The sequence below is a fragment of the Carya illinoinensis genome, chromosome 9, assembly GCF_018687715.1.
Source record: "Carya illinoinensis cultivar Pawnee chromosome 9, C.illinoinensisPawnee_v1, whole genome shotgun sequence".
Lineage (NCBI taxonomy): Eukaryota > Viridiplantae > Streptophyta > Magnoliopsida > Fagales > Juglandaceae > Carya > Carya illinoinensis.
The window spans coordinates 37,246,749-37,265,860 of record NC_056760.1 but is presented as its reverse complement, the minus strand read 5'-3'; the positions used below and the strand labels follow the sequence as shown (position 1 = coordinate 37,265,860).

The following is a 19,112-nucleotide window of genomic DNA, read 5'->3' as shown; positions in this document are numbered from 1 at the left end:
TTTTTGTCCAGAAACTCAATCTATCATTACAGCAAAGACAACCAACACAAAATTAGGGTCTTGTACCACCAAAATTTTAGTACCGGAAAAGGTGGTATACAAATGCGGTTAAAACTTGGAAAAAAAAATAGTTTCCTTTGCTAAACATGCAAAAGGTGAAAGAAAAACAATTGGTATACCTTCTGATAACAGTAGCGAGTTGCTGGAATTGCCAGGTAACTTAAACTAAGAATGATAATAATGAAATGAATGAACAAGAATACACCTTCACACTATACATGATAGTTTCATTGTCTTCTCTATTTCAACCCTTTTCCTTCGTCTTCATTCAAAATGCGGTTCTGGAAATTACTCACCATAAGTGGCAGCCCCTCTCTAAGTGAGATTTTTGGCTCCCAGTTCAGCAGCTCCTTTGCTTTACTAATATCTGGTTTCCTCTTATGCGGATCATCAGCAGTATTTGGTCTAAATTCTATTGTAGCACTTGAATCAATTGTTTCCTTGACAACCTGTATATTTAGGAGAAAAGAAAATTTCAGCCTGAAAGTAACCAGGAATCTTACTCACCCACACACAAAAACACACTTTCAGAGAAAAACCGCATGCATCTGTTGGAATCCATAAGGGAGAGAATAGAAGTATAACTCGGGGAAAAAAATATTTCTATGCAGTCCAAAGGAATAATAGGAATTTTCAAAGAAAGATGAACCTCTGCAAGCTCAAGCATGGTGAACTCCCCTGGGTTACCCAGGTTAAAAGGCCCCACATGTTCACTTTCCATTAATGCTACCAGTCCATTGACCTGCCATAAGAAAACATTTTAAGTTCCTCTCTTGCATCATTTCTACATTTCAATCCAAGGCATTTTAAGCAAGGCTTTCTATGAGTAGCAGCCTAACCAAGCTAGATTTTAACATATATTAGCATGCATGCAGGTATGTATGTGTGAGTATACGCATATTTATGTATATTTTTGCAGTGTAATATCCATGAATAGGACCAATGTTCTGGTCTAGACGTAAAGTATTTTAGAAAATGAAATATAAGAGAAGCTTCTTCTTTGGAAGCTTTGGTCAACTATTTTGAGGCTTCAATTACATTTCATATTTTTTCTCAAGCAAAATCTTGAAAACATGATTTCATTTGGCTCGTGATCAAAACAAATTTGGATCTAGGCTAAATCCATAAGCCCAATACAACAGTTTTATTTTTTATTTTTTTGATAAGTTGAGCCAAATACAACAGTCTGAAGTCCACAATGATAAAATGAAAAACTAAAATATATATATAAGTGATAGTGCACCAAGTAAATGTCATGGTAAAATTACATCCCCATATACTGTTAATGGTTGTTTGCTGCCAGGCATACCAGGTCAGACACATATTGGAAGCTTCGGGTTTGCTTTCCATCACCATATACTGTTAATGGTTGTTTGCGAATCGCCTACAATACATAGCCATTATAGTTAAAAAAAGAAGAAGAAAGAGTTCACTAATCCTTATCAAGACCATCTCATTTCTAGTGGTTGCCAAATAAAAAATGTGAGAACCACAAAAGATATTAGTTGGGTTTACAACCTGAGCAACAAAGTTGCTAACAACACGCCCATCATCTAAACACATACGAGGTCCATATGTATTAAAAATGCGAGCAATACGGACCTGTAAACATTAAGCCCATCATCAGTACCGCAGGTCAATTGTAAATTTATAAAAGTGGTAAAATGGCAGGCGTGACAGCAACATACATAGAGTTTTAAATAAAATATCCCAACTACATTATATCACTTTTCAATTACATTATTTACAACTTTGTTGTTATGACGGACCTGCAAAGCATTCAGATACTAGAACAGATCAAATTTCACGCCTCAACACATAATAGAAAATCAATCAGAGAATATGGTATTTCGCCATAGTCAGAAGAATGCAAAAACAGGCTTAGACATTCATTTTGAGCTCAGCCTACTTTCATTGAATACTCAAGCTGCCAAGCTTCTACTTTCGTTGAGAGTACTCAAGCTGCCAAGCATATGAAGCGCGGATATTGATATGAATACCAGAATTGGATAAAGATATTCAGCAATAAAGATATATCTGAATACCTATCCTTGTGAAATAGAGAACAGCAGAAAATTTAAACGCCCGCAAGTGTCTGTGAGTTTGTGTCAATGTGAGTGTGTACGTCGCTGTATATTTTATAACTGCCACCAAAAGGATTCTAATCTTTAGAATCATGCTCTTTTTGTTGTTAAAGATTAGAACCAAGTTCTGGTTAGTTGGTTTCTGGGAGATAGATAAGTCCTCAAAACACAGTTTCAAGGAAAGAACTGATAATGATGCAAGACAGGGATGGTAAAATCCAAAACTATATCATACAAATAAATATCCATCTGGAATTATCTAAAGGCAAACAACAGGATAATTAAGATGACATAAAATATTCAATTATTAAGTATGAACGTCAAAGTTTGATCTCCGAAGCGCCTTGAGAGTTTCATGGTATTCTCATTGGGCTTTGATGCATGTGATTCCCGTAAAGTTAAAATATGGGCGACTTTAAGCAGATCTAGCCTCTAGGTCAATATATGCGAGTAATACAACTGAATCAATCTCTGGATAGAATTAGAATTAGAATAATTTCTGGATAGGTAATTGTATAGCTATTGTACATGTAAATCTCAGAAGCAGTTACCTCAACATCTGCACCTCGGTGATAATCCATTGCTAACGTTTCGGCTGTCCGCTTTCCTTCGTCGTAGCAGCTCCTCTCACCTAAACATTTTCAATGTCTCATAAACAAACCAAACGACACCAATGCCTCATGAATTGAACAACATCAACAGTGATCCATGTTAAAGACCTCGCCTTATCACTAAACTACCATCTCACCTATTGGATTCACGTTTCCCCAATAAGTCTCTTTCTGGGGATGCTCAAGTGGGTCGCCATAAACCTCACTCGTACTCGTAAGCAAAAACCTTGCTCCAATTCTCTTTGCCAGGCCCAACATATTCAGGGTACCCATCACATTAGTCTTGTAATCCCAGTTAAGGACCTCAAAACACTTCAAAATCAATGCATAAACAATCCCAATTGCCTGTTTGTATTAGTTTATCAAATTCACAACAAAACCATTGGATTTTTTGTTCTTTGATAAGTGAAACATTGGAAAAATTAAAACAACAAAAGAAGAAATTTGAAAAGGATATAATGGTCTTGACGGGATTATACTTATAATGAACGGGCGAGGCCGGGCAAGCCAAGTGGTAGATCTGATCCACCTCAAGAAGTATCGGCTCCACGACGTCGTGGCGGATAAGCTCGAACCTCGGATTCCCAAAACGATGAACCAAATTTTCCTTCCTCCCGGTGAAGAAATTATCGATGACAATCACATCGTCCCCTCTGTCGAGAAGCTTATCGACGAGGTGGCTGCCGACGAATCCGGCACCACCGGTGACCACAATCCTCGATCTCTTCCGTAGGATCCCGGCCGGGACCCGCCCAAGCTTGCCATGATTAATGGTAGGATATTGAGCGGAGTCAGAGACTTGGTCGCGTTGGGACAGACCGGAAGAGAAGGAGCGAGGGACGGAAAAGGAGTTAGGTTCGGACGGGCCGAAGCGGGACAGCGTTGGTTGGAGAATGAAGAATGTGGAGCCAATAAGAATGCCGACGAGGATGAAGAGGAGCCTCTGTTCTTTAAAGAGGTAGTTTATAGATCTGGGGATGGGAAGGGATCTGGGGTGTTTGAGGGCTTTGGGCGAGTATGGCGCGTTTGGACCCATGGACATCTCCTCGTCTCGTCTGTGATTAATGCTGGATTGTTTGTGCAACTGTTTCATGCTGGGAACTTCAACTTCAACCCCACTGTCTCTGTGCTGTGCCTGGTTTGAACAACCAAGGATGGATAATCTTCGGAGCTTCTACCCGAGCGTTAGGCGCAAATGGTTTTTCTCTGAGTCGATTAGATCGTAAGGATTTGAAGCGCTGAAGCTGTGTGCATCGCTTTCTGATTGTGTTCTACGTCAGTCCGTACGAGGAAGGGCCCCCGTTTCTTCAAGAACTGTCGCGTTGGCGTTGGTCGGTAGAGTAATTAGAAAGAGAAACTTCAGCGGTTTCTGACGCGATACTATCTTAATCATGTCATTTTCTAGTTGTATTAATTGAACATAAGAGGTTAAAATAATTATTTAAATCATAAATATTAGATTATCTGCTAAAAACATTAAAATTAAGTAATAGATAATATCTAACAAGTAAAATTTTAACCAAAAATCATAAAAATACTCTGTATAAGAATTTTTTTTTTTGAAATACTGTATAAGATTATTTAAATATCAGCTAAACAAGTCCAATTTTTTATTACATTTACAGTACCCAATGGGCCAATACATACATATTTTGATATCAGCACTTTTATGTACAATCGGCTCTAGGAAACCGCCAGGTAATCGGCTGATGTGGCATAATGCCACGTCAGCTGATATTAAAAAAACTAAATCAAGCCAGAGTTTTCTAATTTTTTTAAAAAAAACTAAAGTTTAAAGCTGCATTTAACAAAGAGTAAAGCTAGGATCTGGACGGGTAAAAATGGCAGATTTACACCATTCAATAAATACATGACACGTATGATTTTGTAGTAAATGCAAAATAGATTTGATTTTAAACAACCAAATCCTGTAACTTTCAGACCCTTTCCCTTTCCCATTTTTGTTTCTCCACCTCCATTGCCTCTCTCTCTCTCTCTCTCTCTCCAAGCTTAAACTCCCTTTCTCACCCCACAGGTGCTCTCCCTCCCCTCAATTGATCTCCCTTTTAATTTGTTTCCGATTTTTGATATTCAACTTTTGCTCAAATATCAGCTCATTCGTTGTAAATTTTGGGTGAAAAGGAGGTCATGCGCTCGAGATGAATTGCGTGCATGTTAAATTCAATAATAAAAAAGCGTTTAGGGGTTTCGTTGTTAATGAAATTACTTACTAGTTGTTATTTATATATTCTCGATGAAATGGAAAGGGCTTTTAGGATTTTTATAAATTCTTTGTACATTAGTTCTTCCTTTTGTTTCTTCCCAGTTCTAATACAGAAACACCCTCCATTATTATCGTGAGCAAGCAATGCATATATAAATTTTCCCTAAAAGAAAATAAATAATAATTTCCATTCTTGAACATTAAAAAGAGAGAGAATCAGAACGAACATTTTGAGCATTTCTGTATAGATAGTGCTGTTGAACGAACATATTGTTTGGATTGTGTTTTCATTTTTTTTTTTCTAGCTGATTAGAACTTTAGGAGAGCAAGGACGTGGGGTGTTCGTCGAGGTATAGCAGAAGGGGGAGGGAGAAGGAGAGAAAGATTGAGAGGTATATCTATCAAGCTTGAACAATTTATGATTGCGAGCTCTCTTTGAGTGGTAATATGTTGAGCCTCAACGAGAGAGATAATTTTGGAATATTCTGAAACTTCAAATAGATGAGGCTTGAGACAAAATAGTCTCTTCCCCTTGGCTCAATTGAAGACACTAGCATATGTTAAGATTTATCAACAATATAGATAAAAGAAAGGTACATATAATAAGAATATGAGTCATAAGGTACATATAATAAGAATATGAGTCATAGTGTTGGTTGCCAATTATAAGAATAAGAAAGGTACAGTTGCGTTACTGGAGGTCATAGTGTTGGTTGCCAATTATAATGGCACAATGGTTTGGTGTCAAATGCCTTGCCCGAGACAATGGTTTGGTAGTGATGATGATGCTAGTCTCAAAGAGCCGTTAATGGTACTTGTGTTACATTATCTTGCCTAGTACTTCCCATGACAACCTGCTTCCCTCCTCAATTTAATGAAAATAGTATTCTGTAGATAATTGTTTTTCTCATATAATCGGTAAATGTTAAGTGTTTTCAAGAGTTAGTAATAGACCATTTTTTATGCTTTAATTTGCTGTTTTGGGTTTTGTGATTAAAAAGACCAGATTGTTGCTGTGTTTGATGTGACGCCCCCAAAATCCCCACGCCCGAACACGGGGAATTCGAGACGTCCGGATGGTGACAACCCGGATCACCATCCTATCGTCGGGTGCCAAGTGTGTGCAAGGCAGCAAAAGTGTACAGAGATACACGCAGCGGATAAGAAAGTCATAACTAAGTACCAGAATTTTTCTTAACATAATACAAGCTGTTTAAAACGTACATAGATAAAATATTTCATATACCACAAATACAGTTTTAAACAAATAAAAAGATAACATCAGCAACCCGGTGGAGCCGCATCCTCGGGCTCAGCCTCTTCCTCCTCAACCTCATCTCCTGCACCAAAAGCTACGGAACCACGAATGGTACCGCAGGTAAGTAAAACCCAAACACTACCAGATAAAAACACATATAACTCAAACAAGATGCATGAAACATGCCCAATGCACAAACCCGTAAAACACAAGTTTTCCACGCACGCCAAAAGACACATTTGACATCTCAAACCATTATCCAATTTTAACCGTATGCACCATGACCTCCCCTAGGGGTCATCCGCACACCCTGGCTCCAGTGTCACACCGCAGAGTACCGCCACGCATGTGACACCCAACGAGCGATGCCCAGTTCCGCGCCCCGCGCGTGCGTAGCCAAGCATCCTCTAGCCCTCGCCAGCGAAGGGCCACGGAGTCGGTGAGTAGGCCGATGCCCGGTTCCGCGCCCGGCGCGTTCGTAGCCAAGCACCCCCTAGTCCCGCTCCCATTATCGCTTTCGATAACTCAGGGGACATCACTCAGTTTATTCCGCTTCCGAGTGACCAGAGGAGCTCCACCGAGATAATAACCCATCCCGGCTTGGGCTCGTGATACCCACGCACCCGCAACACACTCACGCCAAAACACAGGCTTTTCTCATAAACCCACAACACACGTGCATGCACCATGAAATGCCAAATCAATGCATATTAAAATAATCCAACAATATAAATCAATAAAACAAGTAACTCCGTCCTCTATCCATCCGACCCCCGAAACTCCTCGGACTCAGTCCGGAATCAACAACCAACAACAGATAATAAATAAATTGAATGAGCAATATATATTTAAATCTGAAAATAGGGTTTGGAAAATACTTACAGCGCTATACGGCAATTTTAGAAAACACGAGGCGTTGCAAACGGCGGAAAAACGGCAACGTCACAGTGAAATTTCACTGTGGCCGTGGGTCCGAAAAACCCACTTTTGAACGGGGACAAACTAGGACACGGGATTGATAGGGAATGGTCTAGAGGTGGTTGTGAAGCTATTGGAAGTGACGGACGGCCGTGGGTGGCGGCGGAATGGCCGGAAATGGCCGGATTACCCAAAACGGAAACTAAGCTCGTAGGAGCTGTTCCGGTGGTCGTTGGAGGCCGGAAATAGGTGGGTTAGGACGGCAAGGAGTCGGTGATGAAGTGGTGAAGAAATGGTGGCCGGAGGTGGAGCGACGGCGGCGGATCGGAGCAAAATCCGTGCGCCCTTTGGAAGCTTTTTCCAGCCAAATGGCCGGCCGGTTGGGGGTGGGTTTTGGAGGGAAGGTAGACCGGAAGGAGAGGAAGAGAATGGGACCGGTGGGAGGCCGAACGGTGGCCGGACGGCGGCGGTAGGGCTTAGGGAAGGTGACGCCGGCGTAGGGAGAGAGAGAGAAGAGAGAGAGAGCACGGGGGGGGGTGTCCGGGTCGAGCGGGAGAGAGGAGAGAGAAAAGAAAGAGAAAAAAGAAAAAGAAGAAAAAAGAAAAGAAGGGAAAAGAAAAAAGGAAAAAGAGAAAAAGAAAAAAGATGTGAAAAGAAATGAGGTCCAGTCCTCACTCCGGGAAAAAGAAACAAACCGCCAAAAAGATTAAAACCACAAAAACAACTAAAAGAAATAAAACACAACCTCAAATAAATTAAAATAAATTAAAAACCGACTTTAAAAACGCAATTAAAATAAAATAAAATATCTGATATATTAATTAAAATAAAAACAATTATTTCAGCGAAAATACACTTAAAAGCGGGTCATCACATCCTCCCCTCCTTAAAAACAATTTCGTCCTCGAAATTGCAAGATCACCACCAACTTAAACCATGCCACACAAACGCACATGAACCAACTGAGACCAAGATTAAAATTACATACCTTCATCATTCAAACAAATATGGATATAGCTCCCTCATGTCCGCTGCTCGCTCCCAAGAGAAGTCTTGAGCTAACGGATCTCCCCAAGCCACTTTAACCAACGGTATCGTCTTGGACCTCAATTGTTGCTCCTTCCAATCCAAAATCTGCGACGGAACAACCTCGTAAGTGAGATCCGGTTGCAACTGAATACCTGCTGGGTCGACGAAACGTGGCTCTTGCTGCCCAAAGCTCTTCTTCAGGGATGATACGTGGAAGACATCATGAACATCCCCAAAATAATCCGGCAAAGCAACTCTATAGGCGACGGACCCTACTCTCTCCAGAATCTGAAAAGGGCCGACGTACCTCGGATCTAGTTTCCTTTTCTTACCAAAACGCTTAACACCTCTCATGGGAGAGACTTTAAGATAAACCCAATCACCAATTTCAAATGACAATTCTCTCCTCCTGGTATCCGCGTAGCTTTTCTGGCGACTCTGAGCTGCCGCCATTTTTTCTCTGATGATCCGGACTTGGCTTTGCATTTCCTGAATTATTTCGGGTCCAATTACCCTACTCTCCCCAACTTCATCCCAACACAAGGGCGACCTACACTTTCTTCCATAAAGAGCTTCGTAGGGAGCCATCTGAATGGTCGTATGGTAGCTGTTATTGTAGGCAAACTCAATGAGAGGCAAATGATTTTCCCCACTCCCTTGGAATTCCAGGGCACAAGCTCTCAACATGTCTTCCAAGGTCTGTATGGTGCGCTCTGACTGGCCGTCTGTCTGCGGGTGATAAGCAGTACTGAACTTCAACTTAGTACCCAAAGCTGCCTGCAAACTCTTCCAGAACTGCGACGTAAACCTCGGGTCTCGATCCGACACTATAGTCTTTGGTATGCCATGTAGCCGAACTATCTCTTTGACATACAAACGGGTCAACTTACCCAAAGAGTCGGTGTTGTTAACAGGCAGAAAATGAGCACTCTTCGTTAACCGGTCCACAATCACCCAAACAGAATTCTTCCCACTAGGTGTTCTCGGCAAACCCACTACGAAATCCATCGTGATGTCATCCCACTTCCACTCAGGAATAGGGAGGGGTTGGAGCATACCTGCAGGTCTCTGATGCTCGGCCTTTACCTGGCGACACGTGTGGCATTTCTCCACATATAAGGCAACGTCCTTCTTCATTCCATCCCACCAGTAATTTTTCTTCAAGTCTCGATACATCTTTGTACTGCCGGGATGAACTGAATACGGGGCCGCATGAGCTTCCGCCATGATTCGTTCTTTGAAATCTGAGTCCTTCGGGATCACTCTGCGATCTCGGAACCGAAGTATTCCATCACTATCCATGCTATAGTGCAACGGCCCTCGAGATTTTTGGACTCTTTTCCTGATGTTCAGCAGCTTCTGATCCTTTCTTTGGAGAGCTTTCAATTCTTCAAAATCTATTACCCGAATGTCCAGAACCGAAGACAAAATCTCTACTTGCTGCGAACTCTCTATAAGGAGCCTTCTCATCCCATAAAGTAACGAATCCATTTCTGACGGCCCGACTTCATCTTCCAAATGAGACTTCCGGCTCAAAGCATCAGCAACTATATTAGCCTTCCCCGGGTGGTACTTGATCTCACACTGATAGTCACTGATTAGCTCTAGCCAACGCCTCTGCCTCATATTCAAATTTTTCTGGGAAAACAAATGCTTCAAGCTCTTATGATCAGTAAATACCTCACAAGCTTCCCCATACAAGAAATGCCGCCAGATCTTGAGTGCAAAAACGATCGCAGCCAACTCTAGATCATGCGTCGGATAATTCTTCTCATGGTCCTTAAGCTGACGAGATGCATAGGCTACAACCCGTCCTTCCTGCATAAGGACACAACCCAAACCGAACTTAGACGCATCACTGAAGACTACAAACGGCTTATGCGGTTCTGGGAGTGCTAACACTGGTGCCGTCGTCAGCCTGTTCTTCAATTCCTGGAAGCTTCTCTCACATTTCTCTGACCAAACAAATTCTGTATTCTTCCGAGTCAAAGCTGTGAGAGGTCCGGATAAGCGAGCAAAACCCTCTACAAACCTTCGGTAGTAACCGGCGAGCCCCAAGAAACTCCTGATCTCGCGTACTGTAGTTGGGCGTGGCCATGACAAAATGGCTTCTACCTTACTGGGATCAACTGCCACTCCACCCTGGGAAATTACATGCCCAAGAAATTTAACTTCTTCCAACCAGAACTCACACTTGCTGAGCTTGGCGTACAACTGGTGCTCTCTCAATTTCTCAAGTACCAGACTAAGGTGATACACATGCTCTTCAATATCTCGGGAATAAATCAGTATATCATCAATAAATACTACCACGAAGGAATCCAGATAAGGTTGGAACACCCGATTCATCAAATCCATGAAAGCGGCAGGAGCATTAGCTAGCCCAAACGGCATCACCTTAAATTCATAGTGTCCATACCTCGACCTGAAGGCAGTTTTCGGCACATCCTGCTCTCTGATTCTCAGCTGGTAGTATCCTGACCTCAGATCAATTTTAGAGAACACCGCTGCTCCTTGAAGTTGGTCAAACAAGTCATCAATCCGCGGGAGAGGGTATTTATTTTTGATGGTCACCTTGTTCAACTCCCTATAGTCAATGCACATACGAAGGGTTCCATCTTTCTTTTTAACAAATAAAACTGGAGCACCCCACGGCGACGTACTAGGCTGAATAAACCCCTTCTCTACTAATTCTTGCAACTGAGTCTTCAACTCTTTCAATTCAGCCGGTGCCATGCGGTAAGGAGCCTTATGCACAGGAGCCGCTCCAGGTTCCAAGTCTATAACAAACTCCATCTCTCGCACGGGGGGTAGTCCGGGCAAGTCATCCACAAACACATCGGGGAACTCTTCCACAACTGGAATGTCTGCCAAGGACTTCTTCTCAGACGGCGTGGACACCATCTGAACCAAGAATGCATCCGCTCCCCATGCAATCTCTCTTCTTGCCTGTATCGCCGATATAATCATCGGCTTTTCTTTTAATCTACTCCCCGCAAATTCCAGACAATCACCATCCGGAAGCTGAAAGCTAATTGTCCGACTTCTGCAATTAATAGTCGCAGAATATCGGTATAGCCAATCCATCCCGAGGATGATATCAAAACCCAACAGCTTGAATACCACCAGATCAGCATCCAAAAATCTTCCCTCAAAATTTAACGGGCATCCCAAAGCAACCTTGGAACACCACACCATCTCGCCGTCGGGCAGCGCCACTACCATAGCCTTCGGCAACGGTTCCGTGACCAAGTTACACACCCGAGTAAATGTGGAAGACACAAACGATCGTGAAGCACCAGAATCAAACAAAGTACAAGCATAAAACTCATACAACCGGACTCTTCCTGAACCAAACACACAACCCATGAAATCCAAAAAAAACAACGAAGAAACCAAATACACCAAAAATAAATCCAACTTAAAAGATTAAATTAATCCATACCTGTGATTACTCCAGCATCATGGGTCGCTGGTGCCTCATCGTCCACCTCTCCGGGCGTGACAGCATAAACCCGGGCTTGCACTGCTTGTCTCGGGTTGGTTCTTCCACCGTGTCTACCTCCACGGCTTCCTTGAGCTCTGACGGGGCAATCCCGAACTATATGTCCCACTTGACCGCACCGATAACACTGGGGTCCGCTACTCGTGCGACACTCGCCCTCATGAGCTCTATTACAAACCCCACAAACAGGCATACGTCCTCCCATGCGAACACTGGAGGATGCTTGAGATCGGGTTCCAGTCCGCTGAACAAACTTCTGAGGCGAACCCGAGCTGCTTCCTTCACCAGAAAAACTCCGCCTCTTTTGCCCTGAAGGGGATCCCATACACAGATTATTTTCCCGCTCTATAAGGGTGGCCACATCCACTAACTCCTGAAAAGTGGATATTCGATGGCTGACCACCAAACGGCGTATATCAGGGCGTAGTCCCTCCTGAAAACGCTCAGCTCGCAGCTCCTCTGTGGCAACAAGATGAGGAGCAAACCGCTCCAGTTCTATGAACCTCCGGGCGTATTGTTCCACTGTTGCGCCCCCTTGGACCAGATTAGAGAATTCTCTTGCCTTTTGCTTCCTTACCGATGCGGGAAAGAAGCGGTCATTGAACTCCTTCTTGAAACGCTGCCAGGTCACCGCAGCGAAAGATCCCAGTTCAGCTTCCAACATCACCCTCCTGGTATCCCACCAATCAGAAGCGATACCTTGTAAGAGGTAGCTGGCATAGAGTACCTGTTGTGCTTCAGTGCATCCACACACCTCAAAGGTCTTCTCCAAATCTTTGATCCATTTCCCAGCCTGAAGTGGATCCTCATTCCCATCGAAGTGTGGAGTCCTATGCGCCAAGAAGCGCTCATAGGTGCACCCAGCTTGCACCGTGCTACTGGACCCTCCTTGATACATCCAAGGCCCTCCCTGATATGGCCAGGGACCTCCTGGTTGTGGCCAATACATTCCCTGTGGCGGACAAGGCTCTCCTGACGGTGGATAGGGCCCTCCTGATGGTGGATAAGGCCCTCCTGATGGTGGCCAAGGACCCCCTTGTGGTGGCCAAGGCCCTGCCTGTTGTGGCCTAATATTCTGTTGCATGAACTCCGTCATCTGCCGAATTGCTTCGGCTATGGAGTCATCCCTGGATGTATTGTCTTGCGGTTCCTGAGTATTTTTCCTTGGTCTACCTGGTCTCCCCATAATTCTGTCACAACACCACTCTTGACCCTCCTTTAAGAAAACAAACAAAAACCATCATAAAACCAACAAAACAAAACAGCACCACGCAACAAGAAACAAAAGAAACCCGCGTGCCAAAACATAACTAAATAAAACAAGCAAACAAACATAAACAAATAAAACAAATAAAACAACTATACTTAACATAATTTTAAAACACAACTTTAAAAACATTCTGGTACTACCTACGGGACTTGTGGTTTTACCCAGAGCCAAACCGCTCTGATACCACCTGTGACGCCCCCAAAATCCCCACGCCCGAACACGGGGAATTCGAGACGTCCGGATGGTGACAACCCGGATCACCATCCTATCGTCGGGTGCCAAGTGTGTGCAAGGCAGCAAAAGTGTACAGAGATACACGCAGCGGATAAGAAAGTCATAACTAAGTACCAGAATTTTTCTTAACATAATACAAGCTGTTTAAAACGTACATAGATAAAATATTTCATATACCACAAATACAGTTTTAAACAAATAAAAAGATAACATCAGCAACCCGGTGGAGCCGCATCCTCGGGCTCAGCCTCTTCCTCCTCAACCTCATCTCCTACACCAAAAGCTACGGAACCACGAATGGTACCGCAGGTAAGTAAAACCCAAACACTACCAGATAAAAACACATATAACTCAAACAAGATGCATGAAACATGCCCAATGCACAAACCCGTAAAACACAAGTTTTCCACGCACGCCAAAAGACACATTTGACATCTCAAACCATTATCCAATTTTAACCGTATGCACCATGACCTCCCCTAGGGGTCATCCGCACACCCTGGCTCCAGTGTCACACCGCAGAGTACCGCCACGCATGTGACACCCAACGAGCGATGCCCAGTTCCGCGCCCCGCGCGTGCGTAGCCAAGCATCCTCTAGCCCTCGCCAGCGAAGGGCCACGGAGTCGGTGAGTAGGCCGATGCCCGGTTCCGCGCCCGGCGCGTTCGTAGCCAAGCACCCCCTAGTCCCGCTCCCATTATCGCTTTCGATAACTCAGGGGACATCACTCAGTTTATTCCGCTCCCGAGTGACCAGAGGAGCTCCACCGAGATAATAACCCATCCCGGCTTGGGCTCGTGATACCCACGCACCCGCAACACACTCACGCCAAAACACAGGCTTTTCTCATAAACCCACAACACACGTGCATGCACCATGAAATGCCAAATCAATGCATATTAAAATAATCCAACAATATAAATCAATAAAACAAGTAACTCCGTCCTCCATCCATCCGACCCCCGAAACTCCTCGGACTCAGTCCGGAATCAACAACCAACAACAGATAATAAATAAATTGAATGAGCAATATATATTTAAATCTGAAAATAGGGTTTGGAAAATACTTACAGCGCTATACGGCAATTTTAGAAAACACGAGGCGTTGCAAACGGCGGAAAAACGGCAACGTCACAGTGAAATTTCACTGTGGCCGTGGGTCCGAAAAACCCACTTTTGAACGGGGACAAACTAGGACACGGGATTGATAGGGAATGGTCTAGAGGTGGTTGTGAAGCTATTGGAAGTGACGGACGGCCGTGGGTGGCGGCGGAATGGCCGGAAATGGCCGGATTACCCAAAACGGAAACTAAGCTCGTAGGAGCTGTTCCGGTGGTCGTTGGAGGCCGGAAATAGGTGGGTTAGGACGGCAAGGAGTCGGTGATGAAGTGGTGAAGAAATGGTGGCCGGAGGTGGAGCGACGGCGGCGGATCGGAGCAAAATCCGTGCACCCTTTGGAAGCTTTTTCCGGCCAAATGGCCGGCCGGTTGGGGGTGGGTTTTGGAGGGAAGGTAGACCGGAAGGAGAGGAAGAGAATGGGACCGGTGGGAGGCCGAACGGTGGCCGGACGGCGGCGGTAGGGCTTAGGGAAGGTGACGCCGGCGTAGGGAGAGAGAGAGAAGAGAGAGAGCACGGGGGGGGGTGTCCGGGTCGAGCGGGAGAGAGGAGAGAGAAAAGAAAGAGAAAAAAGAAAAAGAAGAAAAAAGAAAAGAAGGGAAAAGAAAAAAGGAAAAAGAGAAAAAGAAAAAAGATGTGAAAAGAAATGAGGTCCAGTCCTCACTCCGGGAAAAAGAAACAAACCGCCAAAAAGATTAAAACCACAAAAACAACTAAAAGAAATAAAACACAACCTCAAATAAATTAAAATAAATTAAAAACCGACTTTAAAAACGCAATTAAAATAAAATAAAATATCTGATATATTAATTAAAATAAAAACAATTATTTCAGCGAAAATACACTTAAAAGCGGGTCATCACATCCTCCCCTCCTTAAAAACAATTTCGTCCTCGAAATTGCAAGATCACCACCAACTTAAACCATGCCACACAAACGCACATGAACCAACTGAGACCAAGATTAAAATTACATACCTTCATCATTCAAACAAATATGGATATAGCTCCCTCATGTCCGCTGCTCGCTCCCAAGAGAAGTCTTGAGCTAACGGATCTCCCCAAGCCACTTTAACCAACGGTATCGTCTTGGACCTCAATTGTTGCTCCTTCCAATCCAAAATCTGCGACGGAACAACCTCGTAAGTGAGATCCGGTTGCAACTGAATACCTGCTGGGTCGACGAAACGTGGCTCTTGCTGCCCAAAGCTCTTCTTCAGGGATGATACGTGGAAGACATCATGAACATCCCCAAAATAATCCGGCAAAGCAACTCTATAGGCGACGGACCCTACTCTCTCCAGAATCTGAAAAGGGCCGACGTACCTCGGATCTAGTTTCCTTTTCTTACCAAAACGCTTAACACCTCTCATGGGAGAGACTTTAAGATAAACCCAATCACCAATTTCAAATGACAATTCTCTCCTCCTGGTATCCGCGTAGCTTTTCTGGCGACTCTGAGCTGCCGCCATTTTTTCTCTGATGATCCGGACTTGGCTTTGCATTTCCTGAATTATTTCGGGTCCAATTACCCTACTCTCCCCAACTTCATCCCAACACAAGGGCGACCTACACTTTCTTCCATAAAGAGCTTCGTAGGGAGCCATCTGAATGGTCGTATGGTAGCTGTTATTGTAGGCAAACTCAATGAGAGGCAAATGATTTTCCCCACTCCCTTGGAATTCCAGGGCACAAGCTCTCAACATGTCTTCCAAGGTCTGTATGGTGCGCTCTGACTGGCCGTCTGTCTGCGGGTGATAAGCAGTACTGAACTTCAACTTAGTACCCAAAGCTGCCTGCAAACTCTTCCAGAACTGCGACGTAAACCTCGGGTCTCGATCCGACACTATAGTCTTTGGTATGCCATGTAGCCGAACTATCTCTTTGACATACAAACGGGTCAACTTACCCAAAGAGTCGGTGTTGTTAACAGGCAGAAAATGAGCACTCTTCGTTAACCGGTCCACAATCACCCAAACAGAATTCTTCCCACTAGGTGTTCTCGGCAAACCCACTACGAAATCCATCGTGATGTCATCCCACTTCCACTCAGGAATAGGGAGGGGTTGGAGCATACCTGCAGGTCTCTGATGCTCGGCCTTTACCTGGCGACACGTGTGGCATTTCTCCACATATAAGGCAACGTCCTTCTTCATTCCATCCCACCAGTAATTTTTCTTCAAGTCTCGATACATCTTTGTACTGCCGGGATGAACTGAATACGGGGCCGCATGAGCTTCCGCCATGATTCGTTCTTTGAAATCTGAGTCCTTCGGGATCACTCTGCGATCTCGGAACCGAAGTATTCCATCACTATCCATGCTATAGTGCAACGGCCCTCGAGATTTTTGGACTCTTTTCCTGATGTTCAGCAGCTTCTGATCCTTTCTTTGGAGAGCTTTCAATTCTTCAAAATCTATTACCCGAATGTCCAGAACCGAAGACAAAATCTCTACTTGCTGCGAACTCTCTATAAGGAGCCTTCTCATCCCATAAAGTAACGAATCCATTTCTGACGGCCCGACTTCATCTTCCAAATGAGACTTCCGGCTCAAAGCATCAGCAACTATATTAGCCTTCCCCGGGTGGTACTTGATCTCACACTGATAGTCACTGATTAGCTCTAGCCAACGCCTCTGCCTCATATTCAAATTTTTCTGGGAAAACAAATGCTTCAAGCTCTTATGATCAGTAAATACCTCACAAGCTTCCCCATACAAGAAATGCCGCCAGATCTTGAGTGCAAAAACGATCGCAGCCAACTCTAGATCATGCGTCGGATAATTCTTCTCATGGTCCTTAAGCTGACGAGATGCATAGGCTACAACCCGTCCTTCCTGCATAAGGACACAACCCAAACCGAACTTAGACGCATCACTGAAGACTACAAACGGCTTATGCGGTTCTGGGAGTGCTAACACTGGTGCCGTCGTCAGCCTGTTCTTCAATTCCTGGAAGCTTCTCTCACATTTCTCTGACCAAACAAATTCTGTATTCTTCCGAGTCAAAGCTGTGAGAGGTCCGGATAAGCGAGCAAAACCCTCTACAAACCTTCGGTAGTAACCGGCGAGCCCCAAGAAACTCCTGATCTCGCGTACTGTAGTTGGGCGTGGCCATGACAAAATGGCTTCTACCTTACTGGGATCAACTGCCACTCCACCCTGGGAAATTACATGCCCAAGAAATTTAACTTCTTCCAACCAGAACTCACACTTGCTGAGCTTGGCGTACAACTGGTGCTCTCTCAATTTCTCAAGTACCAGACTAAGGTGATACACATGCTCTTCAATATCTCGGGAATAAATCAGTATATCATCAATAAATACTACCACGAAGGAATCCAGATAAGGTTGGAACACCCGATTCATCAAATCCATGAAAGCGGCAGGAGCATTAGCTAGCCCAAACGGCATCACCTTAAATTCATAGTGTCCATACCTCGACCTGAAGGCAGTTTTCGGCACATCCTGCTCTCTGATTCTCAGCTGGTAGTATCCTGACCTCAGATCAATTTTAGAGAACACCGCTGCTCCTTGAAGTTGGTCAAACAAGTCATCAATCCGCGGGAGAGGGTATTTATTTTTGATGGTCACCTTGTTCAACTCCCTATAGTCAATGCACATACGAAGGGTTCCATCTTTCTTTTTAACAAATAAAACTGGAGCACCCCACGGCGACGTACTAGGCTGAATAAACCCCTTCTCTACTAATTCTTGCAACTGAGTCTTCAACTCTTTCAATTCAGCCGGTGCCATGCGGTAAGGAGCCTTATGCACAGGAGCCGCTCCAGGTTCCAAGTCTATAACAAACTCCATCTCTCGCACGGGGGGTAGTCCGGGCAAGTCATCCACAAACACATCGGGGAACTCTTCCACAACTGGAATGTCTGCCAAGGACTTCTTCTCAGACGGCGTGGACACCATCTGAACCAAGAATGCATCCGCTCCCCATGCAATCTCTCTTCTTGCCTGTATCGCCGATATAATCATCGGCTTTTCTTTTAATCTACTCCCCGCAAATTCCAGACAATCACCATCCGGAAGCTGAAAGCTAATTGTCCGACTTCTGCAATTAATAGTCGCAGAATATCGGTATAGCCAATCCATCCCGAGGATGATATCAAAACCCAACAGCTTGAATACCACCAGATCAGCATCCAAAAATCTTCCCTCAAAATTTAACGGGCATCCCAAAGCAACCTTGGAACACCACACCATCTCGCCGTCGGGCAGCGCCACTACCATAGCCTTCGGCAACGGTTCCGTGACCAAGTTACACACCCGAGTAAATGTGGAAGACACAAACGATCGTGAAGCACCAGAATCAAACAAAGTACAAGCATAAAACTCATACAACCGGACTCTTCCTGAACCAAACACACAACCCATGAAATCCAAAAAAAACAACGAAGAAACCAAATACACCAAAAATAAATCCAACTTAAAAGATTAAATTAATCCATACCTGTGATTACTCCAGCATCATGGGTCGCTGGTGCCTCATCGTCCACCTCTCCGGGCGTGACAGCATAAACCCGGGCTTGCACTGCTTGTCTCGGGTTGGTTCTTCCACCGTGTCTACCTCCACGGCTTCCTTGAGCTCTGACGGGGCAATCCCGAACTATATGTCCCACTTGACCGCACCGATAACACTGGGGTCCGCTACTCGTGCGACACTCGCCCTCATGAGCTCTATTACAAACCCCACAAACAGGCATACGTCCTCCCATGCGAACACTGGAGGATGCTTGAGATCGGGTTCCAGTCCGCTGAACAAACTTCTGAGGCGAACCCGAGCTGCTTCC

The 19,112-nt window shown here is 44.4% G+C and overlaps 1 protein-coding gene across 1 annotated transcript; it reads right to left on the bottom strand.

Moving 5' to 3' along the window:
• LOC122277420 (UDP-glucuronic acid decarboxylase 1) lies at positions 1-4,100 on the bottom strand. Its single transcript, XM_043087389.1, has 7 exons — positions 3,213-4,100; positions 2,893-3,040; positions 2,696-2,775; positions 1,579-1,662; positions 1,370-1,444; positions 710-802; positions 1-509 (listed from the first exon to the last, which is right to left on the bottom strand). Exons 1-7 carry the CDS (start codon positions 3,846-3,848, stop codon positions 300-302), a joined length of 1,326 nt encoding a protein of 441 aa, XP_042943323.1. The 5' UTR covers positions 3,849-4,100; the 3' UTR covers positions 1-299.
• Between the last annotated feature and the right edge of the window lie 15,012 nt (positions 4,101-19,112).